General features: G+C 45.1%; 1 protein-coding gene across 2 annotated transcripts in view; it reads left to right on the top strand.

Annotated features, from left to right (window-relative positions):
• Positions 1 to 27,740, top strand: part of ELL (elongation factor for RNA polymerase II) — a 50,316-nt gene that overhangs the window by 10,292 nt on the left and 12,284 nt on the right. For both annotated transcript variants that reach the window (XM_053966058.1, XM_053966059.1), the window contains exons 2-6: positions 14,275 to 14,322; positions 19,185 to 19,306; positions 19,613 to 19,776; positions 22,683 to 22,936; positions 25,980 to 26,104. In XM_053966058.1, coding sequence (XP_053822033.1) covers positions 14,275 to 14,322; positions 19,185 to 19,306; positions 19,613 to 19,776; positions 22,683 to 22,936; positions 25,980 to 26,104 — 713 coding nt within the window. The remainder of the gene's footprint in view (positions 1 to 14,274; positions 14,323 to 19,184; positions 19,307 to 19,612; positions 19,777 to 22,682; positions 22,937 to 25,979; positions 26,105 to 27,740) is intronic.

Genomic DNA, 27,740 nt, shown 5'->3' with positions numbered 1-27,740 from the left:
TGTGTGAATTGGCTGAGCTGCCTCTGTCAGGCAAGAGAGATTCTCTGTCTGAATGTCTGGATTCTCTGAGGGTTTTTGGGCTCAGACCTGGGGAGTCTTTTCGTGGCACTGTGGTTGCTCCCTGTTTGGTCAGCAGCCCTGGTATGTTTTTCCTCTTCTTATCTGAAAATTTTTCATGTTTATTTTTGGAATTCGTTGTAACCTGAACTTTCTCAGGTGTCCTTGCGGAGAGCAAAGAAACATCTGACTTATTTTTTAGGTAGATTTTTGCCAGTTGAGAAGAGTGTGTTCTTTCTTTTACTGTTTGTCGCTTTATTTTTGGAGCAGGTTTGTTACTGACCAGCCTGGCAGTGCAAATACAGAGGTAGCTGAAACAGTGCAGGTTCTGTGCTTCTTGCTGAAGTAAAGGCAGCACCTAATTTAACTTCTTCAGGCAACTGCCTTCACTTTTCTCCTGGAGAAAGCATCCCTAGAAGCTGGAGGAGGCTGTTAGCAGAGGGTATGTAATACAAGGTTCTATCATGGTAGGAAATCTAGAGAGGTTCTCTTGCCAGGTATTTTCAGCTGAATTTTTTTTTTTTTTGGGCAGCTTCTCTCAGTGATAGGGAAAAAACCTGGAATATTTGAGTGCTTTATTGCTTTCTCCCCTGTGGAGATGGTAGGAAGTTTGGGTGACACCCCTGCTGAATTCCAAGCGTCTGTCAGGTTGTGATCCCACTGTCCTGGCTGGCACTGGAGCCAAAAGAATCTGTGTCTGAGCATCTTGCTTTAGCTTTCGAGGTTGCTCTGGCTCGTGGGGTGTTGCTGGTCAGATTTCTCTGGGATTCCTTCAGGATCCAGGCTCTGACTCTGGTTTATCGCAGCCTCTTCCAGCAGCACTGGCTGTGACTGCGTGAGGAACATCTGAAGATCTGCAGCAGAACTTTCTCAGACTAGTAATTTACTCTTCCCTCTGAGTGTCAATAGGATATAGCTGGGCACAAGGAAAACAGAACTGGTCCAGGCTTGTTTTCCTGGGCTCAGCAGTGTGAGGTGAGATTTGTTCCGGGATGGTTGAACGGGTTCGTCAATCTGATCTCTCAATTGTCTTTCTATATTTTTCTCTCGCAAGAAAAGGAGTAAAGCCCTGTGGAAGATAAGGATCGTTCTGATGTTTCAGCAGCTCATTTAAGCCACCTTATGAGCACATAGTCAAGTGAATCAGCCCTGGTGTCTTAATATGTCCTGAAATAAATTACACTTTCGTAAGCAAATTTGGTGGGTTTGAACTGCTGTATTTTCATTAAAAGATTGCAGTGGAGAAAACGCTCTTTAAAATTCAGCCTCGGGGTTGTGTTGTTCATTAACTGATAGTCACTCCTGTTTACTTTGTGTGATAAGTCCCACGTTAAGAATGGCCAGCAGTGCTGATGCCGTCACAGTTGCCCTTCAGAGAGAATTGCTCTTTTTTTTTTTTATGGCTCGCTTTACTAACAGGTGGGAGTTTTTTTGGAACTCAAATAAATGCAAACAGCCACGACGTACCTCTGCTAATAATGGAAAACCACTTGTTTGGTTGGGGTTTTTTTGTGGTGGTTTTTTTTTTTGTCCCCCTGTTCTTAGCAGCTTGGTAACGCTGTTGGAGGTACAAAGGTCATTTAAAAATCTGACATGTCAGCCCAGCAACATACTGCTCCTTAATGAGGCTTAAAACCAGCGTGGAGCTGCCTGGTGGAAATAAATTTGGAGCTGCAGAATAGAGGGAGACATGTGAACAGCTTACTGGGATGGGATCACCTGGCTTTCCTTGCACCAGCCCCCCCCTCCCCGGATCTCTCCTGGGTACTTGCAGTTCTCTTGCATAAAGGGGTTTAATTTTTCCTCTTGTTATTCAAATGAGCCCAGGTGTTTGACAGCACATTTGTGTTCTCAGAAGAAAAGCAACGAAAATACCTCCTGAAATCCAGGCACGATGTTTTTAAAATGATTCTTTCCTGTGTTTGAGGTTTTCTCTCCTCCTCAACTTGGCCTCCTGCTGCCCCATTGAGGAGGTCCTGCAACACCTCTGACTTCATCCCCACCTGGCTGGAGCCCTCCTGTCCCTCCTCTCCCCAGGATGTCACTTGCCACTGAACCCAAGCTCTTGAACCTCCCTGTTCTTCCTGACGCTCCCTCAGCCCTTTGAATGTCTGAAGGCTTTTCCTCTAATCCTGTTCCCCAGCACTACTGGAATTTCTGCACCTTCAGCCTCGCCTCAGTCTTTTCAGCTCTTTGACTGTTCTCCAGTGAAAACTAGGTCAGAAACAACCGTCAGCTTCTGATATTTCACTACTCCTGTTTTATAAGTTGTAACCCAGTGTTGCTGTGTTTAATCGCTTGCTTTAATTTTCACATATTAAGTGTCTCAGCTTGCTCTGCATGAGCAGCCTGACACAGTAAAACTGCTCCAAATAACATCTTGGCTGTAAAAGCCATGTTACCTTGATTGGGGCTGAAAAGGTGAATTAACCTTTTTTTGTTACATATAATGCTGGAGATGCCAAACTGACAGATTTTTCCACCAGCTCTCTCTTAAGTGTACATTTGCTGGCAATTTTGGAACTGTATGTAGCCAGCTTTTCTTTGTGCCTGTGTGGCTTTTTAACCTGATGGGTGAAAGAAAAACAGCTTAAAAACAATAATAATAATTGGAAATGCACAGGTTGATGAAGATCACAGCAATGCAGGTATATTGGAAGGCATTTAAGAGATTTATTTTTAACTGAGTTGGAGCTGACTGGACCCATTCAGCGTTTTTATAAAACTATTCTTGGAATGGTACTTGAAGTCTGAGCTGAGGTGCCTCAGTGTTCAGTGAAATCCACCTGGTGTAATTCAAGAGTATCCTTCTTCCTTTCTCTTAGGCAGACTTGGAGCCAGCCAGTGTTAGAATACTTGGGCATTCCAGCATAAATGGGATTTAAATGAATCCTTACTTTTCAGTCTAACTTAAAAGTTGTGGTTATAAAATTGTGCCTGAGCTGTTGTCTCTGAAAAGTTTTTTCCAAGTTGTTTATTAAGCTGTTCTTAATACACTTTAATTTTCTTCTTTCATGTGTCTCCTGCTGCTCTGTGGTTGTTTTCAAGGATTCCCAATTCAAGCATGGGTGGGGGGGATTGTTGGGGGTGTCTGTGCATGGCCAGGAGCTGGAGACTTTGATACTCCTTGTGAGGAATCCCTTCCAGCTCAGGGTGTTCAGTGATTCCATGATTTTCCTGGGATTTCAGGATCCCTGGTTTGCAGGTACCAGTTTGAGCCAGCTCTTGCTTTCCATCTGGGAAACATTACCTGTGTTTGACAGGTGGGGGAGTTTGAACCAGGGCTGAAATGCTTTGTTTAAGGAAAACTTCTGGAGGGGCCAGTGGAACAAATCCCAGCCCTAAATGTGGTTCTGTAGTCACTTCCCATCACTTGTGTGGCCCCTCAGATGGAGGAGCTTGGGTGTCTTAATCAGTTCTGGAAGCTTTATTTATCCATGATGGGGATGAGGGGGAGTTAAGATGTGCTATCGTGACACACTTTTCTGTATTAATTTGGGAAACATTTTCTTCTGGCGGTTGGGCGTTTTGCACAGTGCAGAAAGCAAAATACTTGTAGTAGATACATTTGATACAGCTGCTCCTGGAAAAGCTTTTCATTATTTTACCCTCTGAGCCCCAAAACTGTATTGCTGCATTGCTTCAGAAAGGCTAAAATCAGGGAAAAGTGCCATCTCCAAGAGGAGCAGCAGCGAGCCAAGTGATTTCCATGATGGAAATTTGTTTTTCTTGTAATTTCCACAAGGGTTTTTGGGGTTGTTGCAGAGGTGGCCGCATCTCCAGCACCTCAAAATCAGCAAACTTCCCCCTTCCTCCAGAGAAAGCACAGAAGGCTTCATTCAAGGTGTCTTTTTCAACAGGAATGACTCTTAAAATATTAATCTGAGAACGTCTAACCCCCCTGAATTCTTGGCTCATAACGAGTGACTCCTCCAGGGAAAACCAGCACTGCTGGTCACCTTTAGCAGAGTTGGGAATTTTGGATGATTCAGTTTCCTTCTGCCAGTTTTGTTGTTGTGGTGTTGTTTCTTTTCCCCTCAGTCCTTTCCCAATTTAACAGGATCATCTGATAACTCCAATAAAATGCTGCTGCAAAAACAAGCAGTGTTGCATGCAAGAGATGATTACCCAGGGAATTTTGGGCATGGGTGTCTAATGGGATTTTTGCCAGACTGAGGTCTCTGAATTGTCCTCCAATGCAAATGTGTGCAGATGCTGCAGATACTGCTGGACTTCTCTTGGAGGAATATTTAATATCATATTTAATATCATGTTTAATGTCATATTTAATATTATCAATATTTCCAATATAGGGAGGCAGAACAGGAAACTTCATTCTGCAATACTGTTTTTTGTTGCAAACAGTGCTTCAAAGCAAATCCATGTGTTTGAAAAACAAATCTAAGGGTTTGCTTTCCTTTGCCTGCACTTTAGAAATACCAATATTTACCTTCCTTTTTTCTACCCTGTCTTTAATTTGCTGTAACTGCTCAAAGCCAGGCAGTGACAGACCTGGGCCATATGAGCAGACTTCAATTCAAAATTAATTTTACTTCAACCACTTCTTTCTTCCTGTATAAGCAACCTACTCTAGATTTGCTACTTTTAATAAGGGATGAGCATTGGGATTTGTTCATTTAACTCTTCCTCAAATTAGTTGCAAGTCATGAAACAATAGGACTTATTTCTAGGTTGGTATTTGATTTTTTTTTTCCCCAATGAATTTGCCAGCACAGCATTATCTTTGGAGGAGAGCTTTGGGAAACGTTGTTGCAACTTGTTTTATGCTTTCCTACTTTTACCTTTTATTGCTTTTAGTCAGAGTTAGAGGAGAAAAAATCCTTCAGGAAAAAGGGTGATAAAAAGAAGAGTTAGTGCAGAATTTTGCTGATTTCTGGTGTGCTTGTGGAAAAGGGAAAGGGATCCTTGAACCTCTGTCTCAAGGAGAACAGGACAAGACTGAAATAAAGGTAGAGGTGTTTGAAGGGACAGTTTTGACTCAAGAATGCAACACTGAGTAATGAAATTAAAATAGCTTTGAGGGCTGCTGGTTCTCAGTGTCAGGGAGGGTCTGGAACACCCTTCTGGAGTGAGTAACGGATGCAGAAAATCCACTCACACAAAATGAAACTTCCTTTTCAGGGAGATGCAGTAATTGTATCAAAACTGGGAGGTTTTTTTTACTTGCAGGAAGGAAACTCCTGGGTTATTACACTAAAAAATGGGCACCGTGTTCTGTGACTTAGTAATTCTTCCATTATAGACATTTTTAATTGATTTTGACTGCTTTGATCAGTTCTAAACACTGGAAGCTGCACAGGGATGCAAAGGAGCTTTTTTCCTTCCAAAAGCCTTTCCTCCCTAAGCCTTTGGAAGTTGTGGGAGTTGGCTCCTGGTCTTCTGACAAAGCCTCCCTGAGCAGCCCCATCTTGTTAACAGCGGCATCGGTGGGAGTTTGTCATGATTAAACTGCAGATAATCATCATTACAGCCCTTGTGGCAGCCTGGTGATGAGACTTTATGATTATTGCTCTCCTTAATGAGCAGGTCTGCCTTAACTCAGTGCAGAAGCAAAGAGGGAAAACATGAAGTTAAAAAAAGGAGAACTGTCCCCTTGGGAAACGTGCCCGGAGTCTCCCAAGCTGGATTCCCACAGGAGGCCAACTCCTGCCTCTGCTCCTGAGATCTGGAGCTGTGGCTGAGTTAATTGGGAGCCCGTGGTGCCACAAACCCTCTTTGATCTTTTCCTCTTTCTTGCCATCCACCTTCCCCCCTGACCTTGGCCCACTCTGGTTTTGGGGTGAGTTTGAAGGCCTCTCATTTTTGGGGCTGGATTTGGAGTCCGCTCTGGTTTTGGGGTGGTTTTCTTCTGCTTTCCATCTTCAGCCAGACAGAGCCCCCAGATCCCACCCAGCAGTGAAGTTGGGTGTCCAGGAAGCAGCAATGAATCTGACTGGCCATTCTAAAGGGAACTATGTTAGGAATAAAAATGTTGTAGCTCTTGAAATGAACCTGTATCTTCCTGTCCTCTTGCAGTGTCTCTCCCCATGCCCTGGCAGGGGAGCTTTTTCCTGCAGGCAGGTGAATTTAACTCTTCAGTGTCCTCTGCAAGTGCCAGCTCTGCATAAACAAGCTGGAAATTTCTTTGGAGACAGAGCATTTCCTCCTTGCAGCCATTTCAGCCCCTCTGCGTGTTCATATTTATTACAGAGCAAATCCCTGTCCATGTCTGTGCTCATGAAAGAGTTGCTCAGTTCTTGTATCTGCACTGCCATAGAAATCTGGGAGCAGGGATTGCAGGAAGGCATTTGGTGGTTCCTGCTCTGGGGAAGGGCTCAGCCCAGTGGATGGGGCTGCTCTGTTTGCCAGAGCCAGGCTCTGCTCCAGCCAAACAAAGTCTGCTCCACAGTGGGCTGAGTAAACTCGATACCAATTCACAATACTTTAATTATTTCTCCAAGGATTTGAGCCTCCTTTTAATTTCCTTCTTGAAAGGCATTGCCTAAATTGCCTCTGTGCCCAGCTTTCCTTCCTGGTGGAAAACTACTGCACCTTGTGCTGGCCAAACATCCTGGCTTGATGGTTGGGAGCAACGTGCTCCAGGATTTTTTGGGATGTGTGGGGAGCTGGAGCTCCTTTCCCAAACCCACCTTTCCCAGGGTTTGTGCTCTGGTGCTGAGGATTACCAGAGGATCAGACTGTGTCAGAGCTGTCTTTTCTTTGGGAGTTTAAAGCTTTTTTCTTTTTTTTTTTTTTTTTTTTTTTGCAAATACAGAAAAATCATCACTTAATGATGTGCTGGGAAGCAAAAGATTCCTTTGTAGCGCTGGAAAGTTTTACTTGGAGTTAGCAAATTGAAACAAAAAAGTTTTGCTGGGCTTGAGCAACCTGGGATAGTGGCAGGGGATGGATCTGGATGGGGTTTAAGGTCCCTGCCAACCCAAACAGTTCCATTATTCCATGAAAAAAAAACAGTGGGAATCTGGCAAAAATCACCATGTGCTGCAGCCTATCATGAAGGCTGGAGAGCCTCCACCTCTAGCCCTTGTCCTGAGTTTTTGGGATGGGTTTTTGGGGAGCCATGGGGTTCATGTGCCCTAATTCCATCTCCTTGCCCTAATTCCTGACTGAAGGAGCTCTGGCACTGCCCGAGCCGGGAGCTGCAGGGACGGGGGTGCCTCACCCATGCACAGCTTGGTTCAGTTTGAGTCCCCAACTAAATTCTGCAGCAGGGACCCGACAAACACCCTGCATTTTATTCAGGAGGAGCTTTTTAACCTGGATTAGCTGAGATCAGAAGCTCCAGGCATGCGAGAGAGGACAGGCTGCACGGCTGGCTCAGCTCTCGTGCCTGTGGGGTGACATCTTGATGACAGTGGGGTTTAATTGCTCTCTGCTTTGCTGATACAGGCTATTGTCCATTTAGGGCCTGGCTTTCTGCTGGACAGGGCAGGACAAAGCATTTCTATTAGGCTACAGTTTGGTTTTTAACTTAATCATGTGTCTTACTCTCTAAACTTTACGCAAAGGTCGAGTTTTTCTGCATTTCAAGTGGGACGATAGCTGGGATGCTCAGTGTGTAGTGATGTCAAAGCCTGCTTGTGATGCTTCCTGGTAAAATGGGTAATTTTATTAGAATGGTGAAATTCTGTAACTCTGAGGAGCTGGGAATGGTGAAATTCTGTAACTCTGAGGAGCTGGGAATGGTGAAATTTTGTAACTTTGGAGCTGGGAATGGTGAAATTTTGTAACTTTGGAGCTGGGAATGGTGAAATTTTGTAACTTTGGAGCTGGGAATGGTGAAATTTTGTAACTTTGGAGCTGGGAATGGTAAAGTTCTTTAACATAAGCATAAATTTCATCAAATCAAGATGAGGATTTTTTTGAGCTGACACTTTAAACTCCTTTATTTTCTATCTTATAGAAACACACTCGATTTTTAACCCTGGAAAATAAAACTACTGAGGAAGCAACATTTGTGCTGTAACAGCCCACTTCAAATTATGCAATTATAAACAAAGAAGCCAGTGTGCCTTTTGCAGTTTAGCAATTAAAAACTTTCAAACATACAGCGTAGCATTTTGGCTGACATAAAAGCTTTTGAGCATTTTATTGCTGCTTGTACTTCTGGGCAGGATTTGTAGATGCTTTAATATTATGGTGATAATGTGTCCATTAATGCCTATTAGGCAAATGATAAATAATAAATACAGACTGCAGTTTAGAGTAATTGGTGAGAGTCCAGCCCTTAAACCTTCATCAAAAGCACCTTTTTAATAATTATTTATGTTAAAAGCTCGAGTGTTCACTTCTGCCCAAAATAAATTCCTTTAAATGTTGGGGGGAGGAAAATGGGGGTGTGGGGGGGACTGTGAGAGCATCAGGGTGATAAATGGGATTATCTTGGAGAGGAGGAGTGAGCAGAGGTGTCCATGGGCTAATTTGGGAATTGCTGCCTGAGGAACTCCCTGTCACGCCCTGCTCTGCTCCTGCTCCCTGGGATTTGCAGGATCCCATCAGCATCCCTGGAAGGCTGTGGGTGAATCCTAAATCCTCCAGCAGCATCCCCATGGCTCGCCTGGGCAGCTGGCACCTCTTGTGAGTGGAAAGCCTCAAACAGTGCTGGATTTACATGGAATTCCCAAGGCTCTTTCCATGAGAATGTTGGATTTGAATAGCAAAACTGTAATTTTCGAGTCGTGGCAGACTCCAGCCCATCTGTGCTCAACTTCAAACGGGATCCTTGAGAGGCCCCAAATTGCAGATGGAAATTGTGTTGCAGGGAGACTGTGTTTTAATTCCGTAAGTAATAGATGGGACATGACAAAAGGAATATTCAGGAGGCTTTTTTGGCTGCTGAGTTTCTGGGAGGAGGTAAATACAAGCCTTGGAATAGTGGAATGTCCTGGGAACAGCCTCAGTTGGTCTCTCTTGGGCTAATTGGCTGCCAGCAAACTTCACACAGCCTCACTTGGAGCTGTGGGTCCATCCCAGGGTATTCCATTCCCTTGGGATTTGTGGTTCTTGCTGCTAATGAACTCGGGGACTCGGAGGTGTCTCCTGGGATGGGGTGGATCTGCTTTGCCTGTGGACTCTGGTTTGCTTTGCAAGCTCCTGAGGGGGGATGTTTAAAACCAAAATATAAATGGAAAGTGAAATCTGGGTAGCTCTGCAGGAGCTTTTCTCAGGTATCCAGGTGTGCTTAAACTGAGGATCCTCCTGGATTTGGGACCTTTTAAAGCCACCCTTGGCCCAGTTGTGCTGGGAAGCCAGAGGAAGCAGGGGAGGGAGCCTTGCCTATATTTGGACCTTGCTGTGTGGGCTAAAGAAACATAAACCAGTCACAACCAAAGAATTAAAAGAGGAACTTGGAGTTTGGGGCATTACAGAGTCTGAAATTTGTGCTTTTTAAGCAATTTCTTGTTGTTCCCATTTTTGTAACTGCTTCCTGAGGTGCAGCAGCTTTACCTGGGCACTGGTTTTACCTGGAATTGCCCATGATAGTTGGAAACATCCCATTAATGCCACCCTTTCTTAGCAGGATTTTATAGTTTCTCTGTATATTTATTGGAATTCTTGCTGCTAATTTTAACTGTTTGTAAAAAGCTTTAAATTCTGAAAATAATCCCCTTGTTCCAACACAAATAAGGGTAAATTTTCAGTTGCACTCTGGGCATTGGTGACTCTGAACATCCAACAAAACACATCAATACTAAGTTTAGGCAAATATTTTCCATAGAACACAGCCTGCAGTATAAATTCCAGTAAATATATGACAGAACTTCCCAAAATGATGTCTTCTTTAATTATCTGTATTTCCCTGAAGAAACAAAGAGCCTTCCAGCTGGCTCCTTCCTAGACCTGAGTGTTTCCAGTGTCCTTTCTGATCCTGGGTAGGAACATCCCATCCAGCTTTTCCTCTAAAGGTGTTGAAAACATTTTGCCAGCTTCAATCAGCCCTGATAAAATAATTAGTTTTCCTTTCAATTCTTCCATATTTTAGTGACACTTTCTTGTTCTTCCTACTTTTTCCTCAGCTTCCATGTGCCAGAACTGGAATATTTAAGTGTGAGGAGCTGTTTGTAACCACCTCTGTGAGCTTTCAGAGCCTCTCTTTAGGGTTTCTTGCTCTCCTCTAGCCTGGGGAAACTGAAGGATGAGCATAATACTGTAATAATAAAAGCCAAAGATCCTGTGGGAACTCTGGGGATGAGTTTTGGGGTTTTTCTGGTTTAATCTCATGACTTTTTGAAATAATCTTACAGTATGTGGAGGACTGACAAAAAACACTTGGGTCTGTGGGGTTTTATTCATGTTGGCATCCCAGAGCAGAGCTTTAAGGGCTTTATTTCTCCATCATTCCCAGGGAATGCAGCAGGAGCTGTGGAAAGCAGGGAACTGGGCATGGAGATGTAGAAGTTCTCTTTCCAGATGGCAAATAAATGAAATTTTATGGAGTTGATGCCGGGGTGTACCCAGGCTCTTTCTGAGGGTCTGCTTTCCTGTCAGGTGGAGAGGCTGAGGCTGGTAATTCCAGTTTGGGTAGATCCCAGAGGTTCCTTTGGGAGTTATTCCTGCAGAGCTTTGGGGCTGCAGGCTGGGCCCTGCTCTGGCCCAGCAGCTCCTTTGCTGTTCCAGAGGAAATTTGATGCAGCTCCTTGTGGGACCTGGCGACCTCTGGAGCTTTGGGAATGCTTTGCCAACCTTCCAGCTGGTCAGGAAGCATTCAGCTGGAACAATGGCACTGGCAGGAATGGAATTCCTGCATCTGAGGTGTGTTTAAAGGGGTTTGCTGCCTCTGGAAACTGCAGGTTCTCTGTAGTGTTCCCCACCAATCCCAGGAATTGTGCTCCTTCCTGTGTGATCCCTGATCCCACAGATCCCAGGAAGATCCCAGGAATTGTCTTCCCTGGCCCCAAAGATCTCAGGAGTTGTGCTCCTTCCTTCATGTTCCCTGTCCCCACAGATCCCAGGAAGATCCCAGGAATTGTGCTCCTTCCTGTGTGATTCCTGATCCCACGGATCTCAGGAATTGTGCTCCTTCCTGCGTGTTCCCTGATTCCCACAGATCCCAGGAGGATCCCAGGAATTGTCCTCCCTGATCCCAGACATCCCAGGAATTGTCTTTCCTGGCCCCAAAGATCTCAGGAATTGTGCTCCTTCCTGCATGTTCCCTGGCCCCAGAGATCCCAGGAAGATCCAGGAATTGTGTTCCCTGATCCCACAGATCTCAGGAATTGTGCTCTTTCCTGTGTGATTCCTGATCCCACGGATCTCAGGAATTGTGCTCCTTCCTGCATGTTCCCTGGCCCCAGAGATCCCAGGAAGATCCAGGAATTGTGTTCCCTGATCCCACAGATCTCAGGAATCGTGCTCCTTCCTGCGTGTTCCCTGTCCCCAGAGATCCCAGGAAGATCCAGGAATTGTGCTCCTTCCATCCACCCTCGTGGATGAGCTGCAGGGATGAGTATCTGGTACCTGGCTGCAGCATAAAACCTGCTCACCTGACAGGTGGCTGCTGCAAAGTACCTGAACTGTGCTTTTCTTCCTTAGATTTTTATCTTTAATCACCTGCCAGCAGCTGCTCTTAAACCCAGAGAGTGTCCTGGAGGGATAAAGCTGGAATTCATTGGAAGGGGATGAGGTTGTGCCCCTTTGCTTGGGCAAGTCTGCCTTGTTTTCCTCTTGTTTGGACACAAAGATGAGATTTCATCAGCATCCTTGATTTGCCAAGGATTTGCTGCATCCAGGGCTGAGGAGGTGACTTGGTTTAATTGGAAGGGCAGAGGCAAAGAGCTTGTTCCCACTCAGAAGGGATGGAATGGCATTTCTAGGAACTGTAACACAGGAAGTTCAGTCATGGCATCACTAAGGAGGAGGAATTCAGTGGTGACTCTTCAGAAAATGACAGAGGGGTTTTGGAAAGGGCAGCAGGAACTTTTGATAATCGGGGTTGTCCATCCAAAAACATCCAAGGAAGTTAATCCAAATGAAGCTATAAATGGAAATGTGGTTTTAATTTGGTTTCACGTCATTCATCTGTTCTGTTTTCTTCTGAATGAGGGTGTCCATGCAGGGATTTAATTTCATCCTTAATTAGTTTAGGGTGTGCAGTGTGCTCTCCTCTTCCATGAGCATCCTGAATGAGCTGTAGCCGAGGAATTGGACATCAGGGGAGGTTCAGGGATGGTGCTGCTGAGGTGCCAAAAGTCCTTCCCTGCCTCAAAAGGGAGCTGGGATTTGTCCATCCAAATCCATCTGTTCCCTGTGATCCCCTCTGGAGCCTGGCTGGGAGTTCCAACACTGATATTCTTCCACAGGGATCCCAGACAGGCACAGACAGAAACGCTGAATTTTGGGAAATAACATCTCAGCTTTGCCATTCAACTTGCATAAAGCTGATATTACTCACTTAACTTCAAACCAGTTTATTTGTAGATTGTGGGATTTATAAGTTCTGTAATTAAACCATGTCTGATTTGTGCATCAGGACTTTTGCTCCTGCCTCCTTATTCCACTTCCATCCTCCTTACCTCCTTTTTATTCCCCTTAAACAACTTTCCAGACCAAAGAGCAGAACTTCCCAAATCTGTAATTTGCTGTACAAGAACCACATGGTTTGGTTTGGTTTTCTTTTTTTTTTTTTTTTTTTTTTTTTTTTTCCTTTAAATCCAGATTTTTATCATGTTTCAAATGCTTGTTTGCTCAAGTATGTTCCTATGAATTTCTGGACACGGGGAACAAAAAGCTGGCCAGGCTGTCCATGAACAGTGTGCTGTGGAATGCAGTGTCGTGGCACTCGAGGAATTCAGTGATCTCTGTACCAAGAGCAAGATGTTGTTTATTGGTGCTTTTCTAAAGGTTGTTCTGGGTCTATAAAATCCTTTATCCAGCACTCAGGGAGTGCTGTCAGCTCTGAGCGTGTTCCTGCTTTCCTCAGCATCATTTATGTCCTCTAATGATCCTGGGTGTGATGCAGGTCTGGGAAATCCTATTGGATGGGCTCTTCAAAGACTCAGACTCTGTCTTGGGCTGGGTTTAGCCATCCAAGTTTTATTAGGTTTATCTGAGCTAAAAGGATTTTTATTTTGCTGGTGAATTTATCCTTTTTTTTTTTGTTGATGTCGTGCCTGAGATTCTTCACTGCTGGGCTGGAAAAGTTTTATGAGGGATGGTTAACTTAATGAATTTCAAGCTGTTTAACTCTCTTGCTGCTAAAATGGAAATATCTATTTTTCTAATCCATTGGAAATTGGGTGATACAAACAGCACAATCCAACTGTTTTGGGCTTGTTTTCCCAAATTCCTGGTGTTTTCCCATGGAAATGTGTGTCCTATGCATGTGACAACATTGTCACTTATAAATGATACTTTCAACTTCTTTATAAATTCTTCTGTCCCTTTGGAAAGCTTCACAATGGGGTCCCACGAGCCCCACGGAGCACAATTCCTGTCTTGGGTACTTTGTGTGATTTAGGAAAGAAAACATCCAAAGCCCCAGTTCTGCTGGGATTGGAGAGATCCAAACTCAGCGTGGCTTGGGTTGGGTCTGGTCCTTTTTTCTTCAGTTAAAACCTCAGGTGAGGCTTGGAACTGAAGTGTCTTTGGGATCTCTAAATTGACAGCGAGGCCAAAAGGCTGAAATTGAGGAGTTTTAGAGTCACAGGAATACAATTTTTTAAATGCAAGCAGCTGAGCCTGGAGGAAGAGGCCAATTGTTGAAACAGGCAAAGGAACAACAGGATTTTGCAACGGAGCTGCAGTTTGCTTTTCCAAAGGATTGCCAGCTTTCTCTTGGAAAAAATTCGCTTTGCGTCCTCTCAGGCCGAGAACTGGAATAAATTTTCCCCTCAAGTGTCCATTTTTTTAATTCAAAACTTACATAAGCACCAAAGCTGAGCTGTTCTGTGCCCAAAATGTGGTGGAGGGGTTGGGAGGAACCAAGTGTCACCTCTGAGCTGCTCCTCTCCTGAGCTCAGGGTGACCTTAGCTTATCCTTTTTCTGGGTACAAATCACTGTTTCAGGAATTTTTTTGTTTTCTTACTTGAAATACACACTTCCCTGACCTTTCCCCTTGAAAAAAAAAAAAAAAAAAAAAAAAAAAGAGCAAAGTAAGAAATCCAGGTGAAAAATCAAGCTTGAGTGTGGCTTGGCGGCGAACGTTGGAGGTTAGAATTTCTCTGAGGTAATTTTTGGTTTTCTACTTGTTTTTGTAGGATGCTGTGACGTCAAAACCAGTCATCCAGTTTCAAGGAAGCCAAGGGGTAAGTTTGTCCCTGGAAAGTTCTTTTTACATTTAATGGGATTGAGGAATTTGGGCTGTTCCAGCTCAAGGAACGATGCTGTGAGTGAGATGGAGCTTCAGGTGTGCTCCAGGAAGGTGTTTGCTCTCTCTCTCTCTAAAACCTTTTCCCTCCTCTTTATTTCCTAACCTTGCTAAAATCCATGGGAAATTCAGATTATGTGCTGTTGGGTAGAACAGGGAAAAGGAGAGGAAGCAAAAAATCCATGGAATCCTCACCTGTATCCCAAGAAAACACCGTGCTAAACTCACTGCAAGAATTTTTAGGTCCCAATTCCTTCCAGCAGCAGCAGCAGAGCTTGGAGGCTGCTCTGAGAGTCCTGGAGGTTTATTTAATGTAACTGCAGTTCTGTGAGGACCAGAAGTTATTTTAGATTTAGGAGTTTTACTTCCCCAACTTCTGTTCCGATGACAGAACTCTGGGATATTTTTAGCCCCTTGAACCAGTCTGTCATGCCAGTTGCTGACAACGTTGAGATTTACGTGGTGGTGTTTCTGGTAAAGCAATGCAGCCCTTCAGTGAACTTGAAAAATGTCATTTAGATACCTTTTATTTCTAAAAAAGCCTGTGTTTAACTTTAGTCTCTGCATAAAGATGGGGAATTTAATTTTTTAATTTTTTTTTTCGAGAATCTGAAGTCAGCTGTAACTTCTGATTATTTTTTTTATGCACTGGCACATTAAAGTTTTCAAAAAGGCTTGGATTGAGTGGACATTAAACCCAGCACATTGTCCTTGCCCACATCCTACTTTGTGATTTTATTCTCACTAACAGCCCATAGAAAATGTAGCAGGAAAGACATGATTGTTATTGTAAGTTAAGAAGAAAAATACAAACCTTCTTGTCCTGGGAAATAAAGAAAGGAGCAATTTCCAGGTTTTTTACTTTGTTTAGACTTAAACTTCCCCGAAAGCTCAGCATGAAAGTTGAGATCAAAATCTGCCACTGAGCTTGGGCACAATCAGAAGTGAGGAGAAAAACTGAAGGGTAGGTGATGTGTCTTTATTTGATGAGCTTTGCTCATGGAATAAAGAAGCTAAAAGCACTGGGAATGCTTTCCTTTCCCTTTGGAAGCACGATCTACACCTGATTTTTCCTGTAAGGCTGTTTAAGTTTTGGAAATGCCTCCTCTGAATGTTTTTTCCTTGAAGGAAATGTAGCAAAAGGGATCAAAACAACTTAAAATGCTCCTCTGCCCTGAGCCTTTGCTCATGGTGGGTTCCACATGGATCTGATATGGACAAGGATTAACAAGAAAATTCATTTCTGGGGATAATTAAAAATAATTTCAAATGCCTACAGTTGCTTCTAGAATTTAAAAAAGTGAAAATAAAAGAGCTAATTCTGATTTAGCCCTGAACTCCCAGGGATGAGTGGTTGGTGGAAGAGCTGCCTGGCACCTGCAGTGTCACTCCTTGGATGGAGAAGGAGAAGGAGCCAGGAGGGCTGGGCTGGGCTGGAGGGAGGATGTGGCAGCCAGAGCTGACCTCTGCCTGCTCCTCCTCAGTGGTTAATTAATGGCACTGACGAGGAAAGGCCAAAGGTAGAGCTTTGAAGAGAGCTGCAGCTCCATGGGAGCACACAGAAAGAGCTCTTTGTCCCTTTATTATTATTTTTCCTGGGTATGACAAGGAGCTGGCAGCTGGGGAACCATCTGCTTTTAAGGGTAGGACTCTGCACGTCAGGATTCTCCTGCTTTTTAAGGAGCTGAGGCCTGAAATGCTTTCGAGGGATCCTCCATCAGTTGGGCTGAAGAGATAATTCCAGGAATTTACCAGGCTCTCACATCCAGAGGATGGCATTAAAACATATTTGTTGAACAGTTTTACTTTTAAAATTATTTCTTCCACTCTTCCTCAATTCCCCAATTTGCTGCCTTCCTATTTTGCTTCCCAAAAACAAAGCAGCTATGGAGAATCCCATTAACTTTTTGGGGTGGGAAGGTTGTGCATAGCACAACTGTCAGTGTGATTTAAAGCAGTGAGGTTTTAATAGTGGGAATTTTCAGTGCAAGTATTCCTTTCTCAAGAGGGAAAAGCTTCACTTGATGATTTAGGGAGGCAGGACATAAAATAAGAATTAAAACAAACTGCTGCTTCTTGAATTTAATTCTCTAGAAGCCTTTAAATTACTGTGTCCATGTGTTTTCACCTATTCCAGTGTTACTCTAAAAGCTGTCAAGAATACTTTCAGTTTCTAATACACAGAAAAAGAAACTTCCATGTTTGAGACACTAATTAACCAGGGAAGGGAATTGTTGGGAATAAAACCCGGGGTCAGCAAGGTGGCAGCAGAAAGGAGGAAGTCAGTGGTTGTAGCCCAAAATAAAACAGCTGTTCCAGTTGTGACAAAATAAAACAGTTGTGACAAGAGACAAAACCTCTCCTGCCTGGATCCTGTTCTAGATCAAATCTTACAGGAGATGATAAAAACTTCTGGAATTCTTGAGATGTGTTTTTTTCTGTAGTGATGCTGCTCTTGTTAATGGCTTTTATTCTTTGTGATAATCAGAACTTCAGTTGTAATAACCAGGTTGTTTTTACCAGTGTTCCTCTAAAGTGGGACCATGGATGTTCTTTAAGAGCAGCACCTGGCTGTCAGTATTTCCTCGTGGATTTTCTTGGGGAGATCCAGAAGTTTTTATGGAGTTTTGAGCATTTTGCTCATTTCAGCGTACACATAAATCAGAATTTAACTGCTGGAGTACCACGGCATTACAAATTGTGTGCAGAACTGTGCCAGAATTACTGAAATTGCTTCTATTTTGGTGAAAAGATGTGCAGAATCAGAGCTCAGGCTGGCTGAAATTTGCAGGTGCTTGTGGGGTGGTGAGAGCAGGGACAGAATTGAACTGAGTGGGGTGAAAATACCCTTCAGGTGCCAAACCCACGTGTGTTGTGCAGCATTTTTAGAATGACTGTTGGGAGCAAAACATCTTTGCTTTGTGATTGGAAAATACAGCATTTCCCCTGCTTCTTGGGATGAAGTTTTGGTATTAACAGAGGGAGGTGAAATCTCTGTTCAGAGCGAGCTGTCCACAGATGAATGTTACTTGAAAGAAGAAAACAGAAGTTACATCTGTACCGAGCTATTTTTAAGTGTCTCTGGTTACTGGTGCAGTACCCAGCACCAAAATTAGGGCTCCCTCAAAGTAGTCACCATGCTGATTTGGTGGCTTGAGAAACCTTCTGTTTTCAGCTAAAAATAATTCCTAGATAACAGCTGGCTTGCACATGAGACACTTTTCAGTACTAAAGTGACTCTGCCTCATTTTACAGCCTCTGGAAATGCTGCAAAACCCCTACAAAAATCCAAAACTGGGGCTTTTGGAGCAGCTGGTTTTTTTTCCAGTGGGTAAAGCAGGAGCGAGGAGAAAGTTCTTTGGTGTGTGGAGATGTGATTTGGTGGCATCCTGCAGGTTTTATTTTCCAGGCTCAGGTGCAGCACAGCTCGATCCCCCTGTTGGGTTTTCCTCTTCTTCCCATTCCCACCAAATTTCCAGCTGCAAAATCCCCCCAAGTGTGCTGCTTACATAACTCTGCCTTTCTGCCTCTTCTGGTAAAGCAGAAGGGAATTTTCTTCCCTCTGCCTGGGTGGGGGCAGAGGATGCCAGGAAAGATTAAAAGGGCTCAAGGGCTGCGGCGCACGTTTGGCAGGGGAGATAATGGGGCTGCCCAGGGAGGGTCAGCAGCACCCAAAAAATCTGTTCCCAGTATTTTCAGACCTGGATCCTGGGGATAACTTGTCCTCCTGTATAAAGCAAGGCTCAAGTCTGGGTTTCTGGGCTCGTTTTTGGAAGAAGGGAGCTCTGTTTGAGGGCAGGGAGACGCCGTGCACGGGCTCGGCTCAAGAGCTTCTTGCTGCCTCTGAGAACATCCTGTGGTTTAGCAGAGGGACACAGATCCCTGGGTTTTCCAGGCTGCTGGAGACGTCTGAGGTCTGAAGGAAACCACCCAAAACCCCTCCTGTCCCAGCACAGTCGTGTGTGGATGCCACGGGCTGGCTTGCTGGGAGTGTGTATTTTCTGCGTAGATGTGGCAATCTGGGTAAATATAAATCTGTGTGGTAAAGCCTGGCCTAAAATAAGCTGGGGCTGGTGTTCCTTCTGTCTCAGCTTCTGGGAGCCATCTTAATTATCAAATATTGATGCGATAGTAGAGCTCAGATGCTGACATTTACGTTGGATCCTGAATGCAGAGGGGAGACAGTTTTCCCTTTTGAAAAATGAATGGCTGGTGTGGGGGGGAGTGAAAAAAACAATGCAGGATGGCTGTGGAGTTGTCTGTGGAGCACACTTAATGCTTGATTAAATATTTAATTTAGCAGCAGCGTCACACTCTACTGTGAGCCATGAAATCTTGTTATGGAATTATAATTTCTTAAAAAAGAATAAGCATGCTACCTAGTGACCTGGCTTGTGCTATGTTTAGTGCTGGATCAGTAATTCTAAAGAAACGAGCCTCGAGTGTTTTACAGTGAATATAAACAGTGGGAGCGAGTCTGTTTTGAGCCTGAATCAATAGAATTGGGTCAGATTCCTAGAACAAGGTGGAGGTCTCTGTTTGAGGCAGCTGTGTTCTCTCACAGCCACATCCATCTTCAGCTGCTCTTTCCCTCAGTCACCTTTTCCTTCCCCCTGCACACAGTGGGGATAATTTGAATTCTTCTGGCAGCCTGTCTGTGCAGTAACCCAGGTGCTTTCCTTGCTGCTAAATGCCTCAGAGCATCCTGGCTGCAGGAGCAGTGAGCTCTGCCCAGCCTGGGGTGACTCGAGTGACCGATGTTCTCCTTCCTCCTCCTCCTCCTCCTCCTCCCCCGAGCAGCACATCGCCATCCCGAGGCCCGATCGACCGGCGGAAGTGCGGACCTTCACCTTTTATCTCTCCAATATCGGCAAGGACAGCCCCCAGGGGAGCTTTGACTGCATCCAGCAGTATGTGTCCAGGTGAGTGGGGCATCCAAGGAAAACCCAGCCTTTTTTTTTTTTTTTTTTTTACCCTCTCTTCTGGAGCATCTTTTCCCTAACAAAGCTTAATGCACGTTCTTCATTTTTAGAGTCTTTCTGAGCTGTTTTGATATGGGTTGTTTTTTTTTGGTTTTTTTTTTTTTTTGGGAAGCATCTGGTTCCCTCTCAGGTCCTCTGTGTGTCCCCCACTGTTATTCAGCTAACACCCCCCAGCTGTCCCCCAGTGCCAGCCTGGTGTCCCCTTGCAGTGTCAGGAGTACCTTTTCCATTGCATTTCTCTTGCAGCAATGGCAATATCCATTTGGATTGCCTGGGAAGCATACAGGATAAAATCACCGTGTGTGCTACTGATGATTCCTACCAGAAGGCGAGGCAGAGCATGGCACAGGCAGAGGAGGAGACTCGCAGCCGGAGCGCCATAGTCATTAAACCTGGGGGGAGATATGTAGGTAAGCAGCCACTCATTTTGGGGCTCTGCACTCCATTTGGGACTCAGCAGGCTCTGGAGGCAAATCCTGATGTTGTTGGCTTGATTGTGGCAGTCTGGAAAGCTCCTGCTAGTTCCTTATGGGTGATTTAGGGGGCTGCTCTCCTTGTGCCGTGCTGTCTTCACTTTCAAAGGAGCTGTGGCTGCCCTGGAGGTGACCAAGATCAGGTTGGAGCAACCCAAAGGTGTCCCTGCCCATGGCAGGGGGTGGCACTGGGTGATTTGAAGGTCCCACCCAACCCAAAGCACTGAGGGTTGTCCATGTGCAGTGACATGGCTCTGGCCACGTTAGGTCACGTCTGTCACGTGGCTCCCTGCTGAGCCCTCCCAGTGTCCCTGCTCCTGGCCAGCTCAGCTAAAACTGCCACCACCGTGTCACAGCTGTGCCCCACGGGACCACAGCAGGGAGGACACAGGCAGCAGTGCCCTCTGTTAACAAACACAGGCACTAAAGCAGCCTGGCACAGCCCTTCTCACTGTGACAGCAGCAGGAAAGCCTTAGCAGAGGAAATAAAACCATGGCAAATAACACAGGGAGCCTGCAGAGAGCCAGGGCTCAGGGCCCTGCTTAACCTCAGCTCACAAACTTTGGGCACAAACAGTAACCAGAGTGCAGTTTTGCTATTTTTTTTTTTTTTTTCCTGAGGCAGCTGCTTTTCCTGCAGCCCATGTGATCTGCAGCCAGTCTCTTCTCAGAGGATCTGTCATGAGAAGGGTTGAGTTGCAAAATGTAGAACTGACCCAGACTCATTGTCACAGCAGCCAAGTGCTCAAAGCTGAGAAAGGAGATGGTAATCAGGAAGGAAATGCATTGATTTCCCGTAGGCCAGAAGATTATTTTGTTTAGCTCCTCTTTGAGAACATTACAGTAAGTGCCTGAAGTTAAAGCTTCTGAGGGAGAAGATTCTCAAAGCAATTTGCTTCCTGGAAAGATGGAGCAAAACTTTTTAAAATGAAAAATACTCCTGGCTAAAACCTTTTACTGCCCTGAAATGGAGACAGAGCCGTGTGAAAGCAGCAGGGGCAGAGCGTGTGGTCACAGTGCTCCTAGATAAGATGTCAGTGTTTGAGGAGGAGAGCTCTGGTCCAAGAAGGAAGGGCTTGGAAGGACAGTCCTCATGTGGGATCTGCAGGTCCTGGTGTGCCAGCGGCATCAGCTGATTCCTGCAGGCTGGGCTGGAGGGACAGGGCTGGCTCTCACATTTCCAGGAGAACACGGAGCTCAGCACTTGAGTGCCAGTGGAGTCGTTCCAGGCAGCTCAGATGTGGAAAAATTTATAGGAAATGTTGAAATTGGAGAGCAGCAGAACTTACAGATGTGAGTTGACACTTGAATAAATAGGTATGTAAATAGATAGCTGCAGGTAAAGCTGCAGGGGGTGTGTGCTTGTAGCCACACTAAATATGTGTGCATGCATCCATAGACATGCACGTGTATAAATATTTGAAAATCCTTTCTGTCCTGGCTTAACTTGGTTTTTTCTTTTCCTATCACTGCACATTTTGGCTCCAGCCTTTAAATGGAAACCTCCCAACGTGATGTTTTTACTGTTCATGACCTGGCAAGAGTTAAGGCAGTTCTAGAAAGCTGACGAATCTTCTCTCGTCCCATTTCTGGAAACAAAATCCAGTTGACCTCTGGATTGTGGGATGTTTAACGTGCGAATTGGTGTTGTTCCCCCTCTCACCTCCCCTCAGCCCTGCTGAGGATGGGTCGTGCTTCCTCTCCCAGCACTGTGGTGTATAATAAAAAGCCAGGAAATGGGGCCTGGGTTACGCAATGTGCAGCTCAGTAAAACAAACAGTGCAGACAATCCCCAGTATCTTCAGATGACTCAGTTGAAAACGTTGCTTCCTAGCAATGGAGCAGTGCCCTGCTGGAATAAACCTCCCAAACACTTGCAGTAAATGCTGGATGTTGTTTGTCCTAGCGAAGGTCACTTTCTCCAGCCCAAGTGATTATTGATTGGATCTCCAGGTGTCTAGACCTTGGAACCCACACATTTTGTTTTTCAGCTTTGCTTGGATTGCCTTTGGATAGCAGGAACCTGCTCCTGCATTTGAAACATTCCCATCCTTTGATGGGAACTCTCTAAGTTCTAAGCTTTACTAAGAGATGGCGTGAGGGTTCTGTTTTTTCAGTAGGAATGGGAAAAACGAATTGTTGGGTCGTGCTGTCAGCAACCAAGGACCGCAGCGGGGATGGAGCTGAGATGCACTTCTGAGCCAGCTTCATGTTGTCACTCATCTGCAGTGGAGAAGGGGTTATTCCATCAGCACAGGCAGCACCCTGATGAATAGGCTGATGGCCCAGTGTCAGCCCCATTCATGGGGCCGTGTTTGGAGGGGGAAGGGAGGTGACCCAGCCCCATAAAGTTCCTATTGTTCTAAAAGCAGAAACATCTGCTGGAGGAGCGTTTTTGCTGAGCTCAGCAGCGGGGAGCCGCTCGTTGACCAGTTCTGGTCTTTCCACTCCGTATTTCCCACTCTTCTACATAATAATGCAGAATTTTCTTCTCATAGGGAGGGCAAAAATAGTTCGATTAACCGTGGGGATACGTGCACTTGGGATAAATGAAAAGCTGGCAAACAAAGGGAGCTTTATGTAAGCTGGTGGCCAATAATACTCAGGTTTCCAGAGCTTGGTGTTGCTGTTTACTTGTTACAAGCTTGTCATGAACCATAAACCTCACGGGATGCTCGCTCCGGCGGCGCGTCGGGACAAGAAGGGGGTGTGCTGGTGGTGTTTGTCCTTCCTTGTCACCTCGTGGCACTTGCCAGGGGTGTGATGAACTCCGGATTGGTGTTGACAGCCCACTGGCCTTTGCGAGGTGACTGCTGCACTTCACTATTCTCATCTCATTTTAGGCAAAAAGGTTCAGGTGCGTAAACCTGCACCAGGAGCTTCCGATGCTGTTCCCTCCAGGAAGCGCCCAACGCCAGTCAACCTTGCCAGTGCAATAAAGAGAGGCAATAGTGCGATTTCCCAGAGACCCTTCAAAGATAGGGTTGTGCACTTACTGGCACTAAAGCCTTATAAGAAACCTGAACTTATTCTCAGATTGCAGAAGGATGGACTTTCTCAGCAGGACAAGGATTTGCTGGATAACCTTCTGCAACAGGTTTGTACTCTGATGAAGGCAACGATTTAGGTAAAGGGAAAAAAAAATGTCTTCTCAGCACCCCCCCCCTCCCGTGGCAGTGGAACCTGTTATCTCCAGGCTGCAGCTGAATGTGACTCTAAAGGCTGTGGGGGACACAGTTCTCAGCTCCCAGTGCTGGTGCAGAGATAGCAGGAGCCTCCCGTGGCTACGCCTCGGGTTAGGGTGGTGCAACCAAGCTGGATGGTTTTGGCTCACCAGATCAGTCCCTTTCAGAGGGACGCTTCTGCTTGGTCATGGGGAGGATTCTCTTACAGAGGATCTACAAATTATTTGATTATATACCTCTAAATCTCTATTTTATTCTCATGGACTTAAAGGAGCAACGCTCTGTATTGGTACAAGTTTTGTATATGAAGGAAAAGATGTCCTCAGGTTTTTTTGTACTCCTCAGAGCCTTTCCTGCTTGGAAGTGCCAGTGGTCAGGTGTGAAGATCATGCAGCTCCTTGCCAAGCACATTATTTGTGTGTCAAGTGTGAAAGCTGTCTCCAAGCTGAATCAGTTCCTAGCACTTTGAGTCACATTAAAGGTGCCATTTTAGGCCTCGCAGTAAACACCTTCATTGCTTTATTAAACACATCATGGCTATTTATTTAAATGCTGCAGCTGCCTTCTTCTGGATTAGAATAGATTCTGGAAAAAAACTCTTTTATTTTTTTTTCTTTTTTACTCCTTTCCATAAAGAGTGAGACAGGAGTTCACTTTGCCCAAGGGCACAGGGCAGGTCGTATTAAAAACAGAGTCACAGCTGGCACAACTCGTTCCTTCCTTAGACTTTAATCCCAGAGCCCTTAATTTCCCAGCAGCTTTTTGCAGCACTTTTTCAATTCTCTCACTGAGTTTCAGAGCAGAAAACTCTCTTTTCTGACGATGGCTTTTGATGGATGCTGTGCCCGAGCCCTGGCAGGCGAGCGGCGCGTGCGGCGCTGGCCACGGGGCCGCCCTCGTCGGGCTCAACGCTGATTTGGCTGTAAACGTGGTGCTCGTAAAGTTAATCCCTCTCAGCCCTCCCAGGGCTCCCATCCACAGGCAGACACAGATAAGCTAAAAATTACAGGCTGTGTTAAAGCTACACAGCTAAATCTGTCTAGGTGTGGGTTTCATTGTGCTCTTGCATCTCTCGCAGGACTCCGTGTTCCTGGCGGCCTTTTTGCCTCATTTTGCAAGGTTTCTATTTTTGGGAGGGCTGGGGTGGAGCTTGCAGAGTCCCACACGAGCAAAACAAGGAGGTAGCAGCTCTCAGCCTCTGTGCAGAGAAAAATCCAAGTTGTTCTTCCCGGGCTCCAGGAACAGGCAGGAAACAGAGAAATTCTGGGAGAGTTGGTTTTGGGTTTTTTTTTTGTAAAGGAGAACCTGGATTGGCTTTTGTCTCCTGGGTGTGTTTACAGGGATACCTCGATGTAGAACACAGCTCAAATTCTTGTTGTATTTTGGCTCAGGATTTTGGAAAGCTGACAGGACTGAAAGGAAAAACAAAGTGTTTGTCATGTAAACTGATAACTGGGCTTTCTATTTTTTGCTTATCAGGAGAGTTTGCCATGTTGGTTGTGCAGCCTTTTGCTATGCCTAAATTTTTAATATTTTTATATTAGGTTGTAGCCTCCCTAAAGCAGAAGCAGAGAGGAATCAGCAGCATCTTCAGCTCATTCAAGACTTCCCACTCCTTTGCTTGTTTTTGAGGCATTTTCCTGCTGTGTGGATAATAGAAATCCCTGAGCACAGCCACGTCCTGAATGGAGAGCAGTAATCCCTAAACAGATGCACGAGATCTCCATGCACTGAATAAAAGCATTTTCCACTTTCAAGGGTAGCAGTCCCTGAGCTGAGGGGCTCCAGCAGGGAATTTGGGCTGCAGCTGCTGGCTTTGCCTGGCTGTGGGCAGAGCATTTGGCACCTGGGCCTCCTCATCCCTCTTCAAAAACACATTGCAGGCTTTCTTTTCATTTGAAACTTGCAGTGCTCTGCAAGCTGAGGTTGCCCAGAGAAGCTGCCCCATCCCTGGGAATGTCCAAGGCCAGGTTGGAGCAATCTGGGATAGTGGGAGGTGTCCCTGCCCTTGGAATTTGATGGAAACAAACCATTCCATGACACTCTGGATCACCCAAGAGAGGTTCCCTTTCTGTGAAAGCCTCACTGGGGCTCTTTGCTTTGTTCCAACTCTGGATTTACAGGCGTGTACCAACAGCAAGAAGTTAAATTTTCAGTCAGGCTGTGGAAAGACTGATCCAAGTGGGATAACTCTTTCCCAAGTTGTTTCCATTCTAATCCAGCTCTGCCCATTCCAGCAGCTTCTCCTCTCCATGCAGGCACCACACAGGGTTTTGTGGGGAAACTCCACGGGGCAGGGTTGGATAAAATGTCAGGCAGCTGCTGGTGCAAGTGTGCTGAGCTCCCTGCAGTGCTCTGCTGGCTTGAAGCTGGGAATCCCAGGTTCTGTTCTTGCCCTGGAGAAGTTCTCCATAAAATCCAGGTGGTCCCAGGGCATTCTCCTCACAGCTCCCTGAGAAAGCAGCTCTCTGTGGCCTGTTTTGTTGGCTCCTTAGTGAGAAATTATCTCCTGGCAATTGTTAACCAAGTTATCGCCCCGAGAGTTCCTCTTTGGCCATAAACTGCCCCATTTTGGCTGTGGGACAGGTGTGATAAGTGAACTGCCTGTTCCCATTAAGGCTTTATTTCCAGGTGTTTCCATCAAGTGGTGGTGTGCTGGTTCAGGCTCCCCCAGCTGAATAATCTCTTTTAGATATGACTTATTTCCCACTCAACTGGATGTGCTTTAGAAACTCATTATGAATTATTGCAGTGACAAGGCAAAAGGAAAGGCACAGTTTGATTAAATAATCTTAATAATAAGGAAATGAAATATTAAAGTCTCTCCTTGTTCTCTGACACTACTAACAGCTGCTAAGTCTGCTCAGATTTTTGCCTTCATCTTAGCTCTTGTTTGGTCGAGGAAGGGAGAAAATGAAACCCTAATGATGGTTTTCCAAATTCCTTCTGTTCCAGGTGGCAAATCTGAGTGCCAAGGACAGCACTTTCACACTGAAAGATTGTGTATACAAAGAAGTGCAGAAGGACTGGCCTGGCTACTCAGAAGGAGATCAGCAGTTGTTGAAAAGGATCCTCGTTAGGTAATTATCCATTTTCTTCTCTGTGATATCATCCAGGCAAAGTTCTGTAACCAAGGTCTGTAAATTGAGTGTGTGACTTATTTTGACATCATTTTAAACTGTCCATCACCCAGGGACCTGTAGGAGTGGACTAAACTTGAGTATCCACTCTTCACATCATCCTGGGCTGTCTTTAAATCATCAGAGGCAAAGCTTGGGGGAACCTGCCAGGGAGCAGAGCTGGTGGAGTTAATACTGCTGGTCTAAAATCCTGGGGGATGAGGTGGTTAAATGTCTCCAGCTCAGCTCTCCTTTGAAACTCTCCTTCCTTTTTTCCACATCTTCCTGTGCAGGCTGAAGTGTTTCATCCCTAAACCTGAGATTGGGTTGAAATCATGGATGCATGGAAAAGCAAGAGGTTGTTCTGCAGGGATAAATCCCTTTAAACTCCTGCTGGTTGCCCTGCTTGGAGTGTGATCTCTGTTCCCATGTTCCCTCCTGGAACAGCCCTTAACTGACTCAGTTCATCCTTATTGCTGATTTTTTTTTCCCTCTAAAGATATTTTCCTTAGGTGAAGCCTCCAAGCTTGGAAGCTTCTGGCTGGCAGGGAAAGAAATCTCCCAGTTTTACACAGAATTCTGCTCTCAGTGTTGATGTTTTTCAGTGCCTTGGTACAGATTTTGCAATGCAGGCAGAGCTTTTACTTGTGCTTTATTTTATTGCACTTTTGGTTAAGCTGAAGCACAGTGTGCTCTGTTTGAGCACTTCCCATGATTTAAAAGCACAATTGACTTGGGGATGAGACTTTTTAAACCAACAGAAAACTTGCACTCCAAGTGCCTTGACATGCTCAAGCAAAATTAAAACTCATTTAAATGGCCTTGATGTGAAATTATAATTAAAAGGAAAAATACAACTGCCATGCAATCTTTATGGCTTTCAAAAAAGAAAAAAAAAAAAACACCACCAAAGTGAATTTCTTCCTGTAGAAAAGCCATGTTTACTGCTTTTTCTAGAATTGTGGCATTCACTTGGGCGAGGGTCTAAAAATAGACCTTGGAAAGGATGTATTCAACTGTACAAACAAAGCCCTGCTCAGGCAGTGCAGGTAATGAGGCTCCAAAATGGGGAAAAAAAAAAAAAAACCCATGTTGGGTTGAAGAGAGGAGAAAAACAGAAAAAGGGCACAGGAGGCAGCAGTTGTTTTTTTTTTTTTGCATCACCAACCAGTTGTTCCAGGTCCTTCTGGGTTTCAGGGCCAGTGGCCACTCAGTGCCTCAGCAGCTGCAGTAATTAACACATCTTGCAGATACTAAAGCTGGGTCTAACTAGGCTTGGGTTAAACTAGTTTTTTCCTCCTTTTTTTTTTAATGTTTTCCATCTCTCTGTCACCCTGGAGGAGCCTGGTCTGTGGGAGGGGTCTGCCTGTAACTGGATGAGCTTTCAGGTCCTTCCAACCCAAACCATTCCAGGATTCTCTGAGCTCTTTCCTCTGCTGAACTCGGTGCTTTCATGGCTCCTTCAATCCATAATTAACAATTAGAAGGTGTGACAGGCTTGCTCAACCAGCCCCCCAAAAGCCACTTTCACTGGGGTGTTTGGGCAATATCAGTGTCCCCGTGTTCACAATCCCCAGGTCCTTTCCTTGAGTTGATC

Source organism: Vidua chalybeata, chromosome 27 (genome assembly GCF_026979565.1).
Source record: "Vidua chalybeata isolate OUT-0048 chromosome 27, bVidCha1 merged haplotype, whole genome shotgun sequence".
In the NCBI taxonomy this organism is placed as follows: Eukaryota; Metazoa; Chordata; class Aves; order Passeriformes; family Viduidae; genus Vidua; species Vidua chalybeata.
The sequence above is the reverse complement of the archived record's forward strand: the minus strand, read 5'-3'. Positions and strand labels throughout refer to the sequence as shown.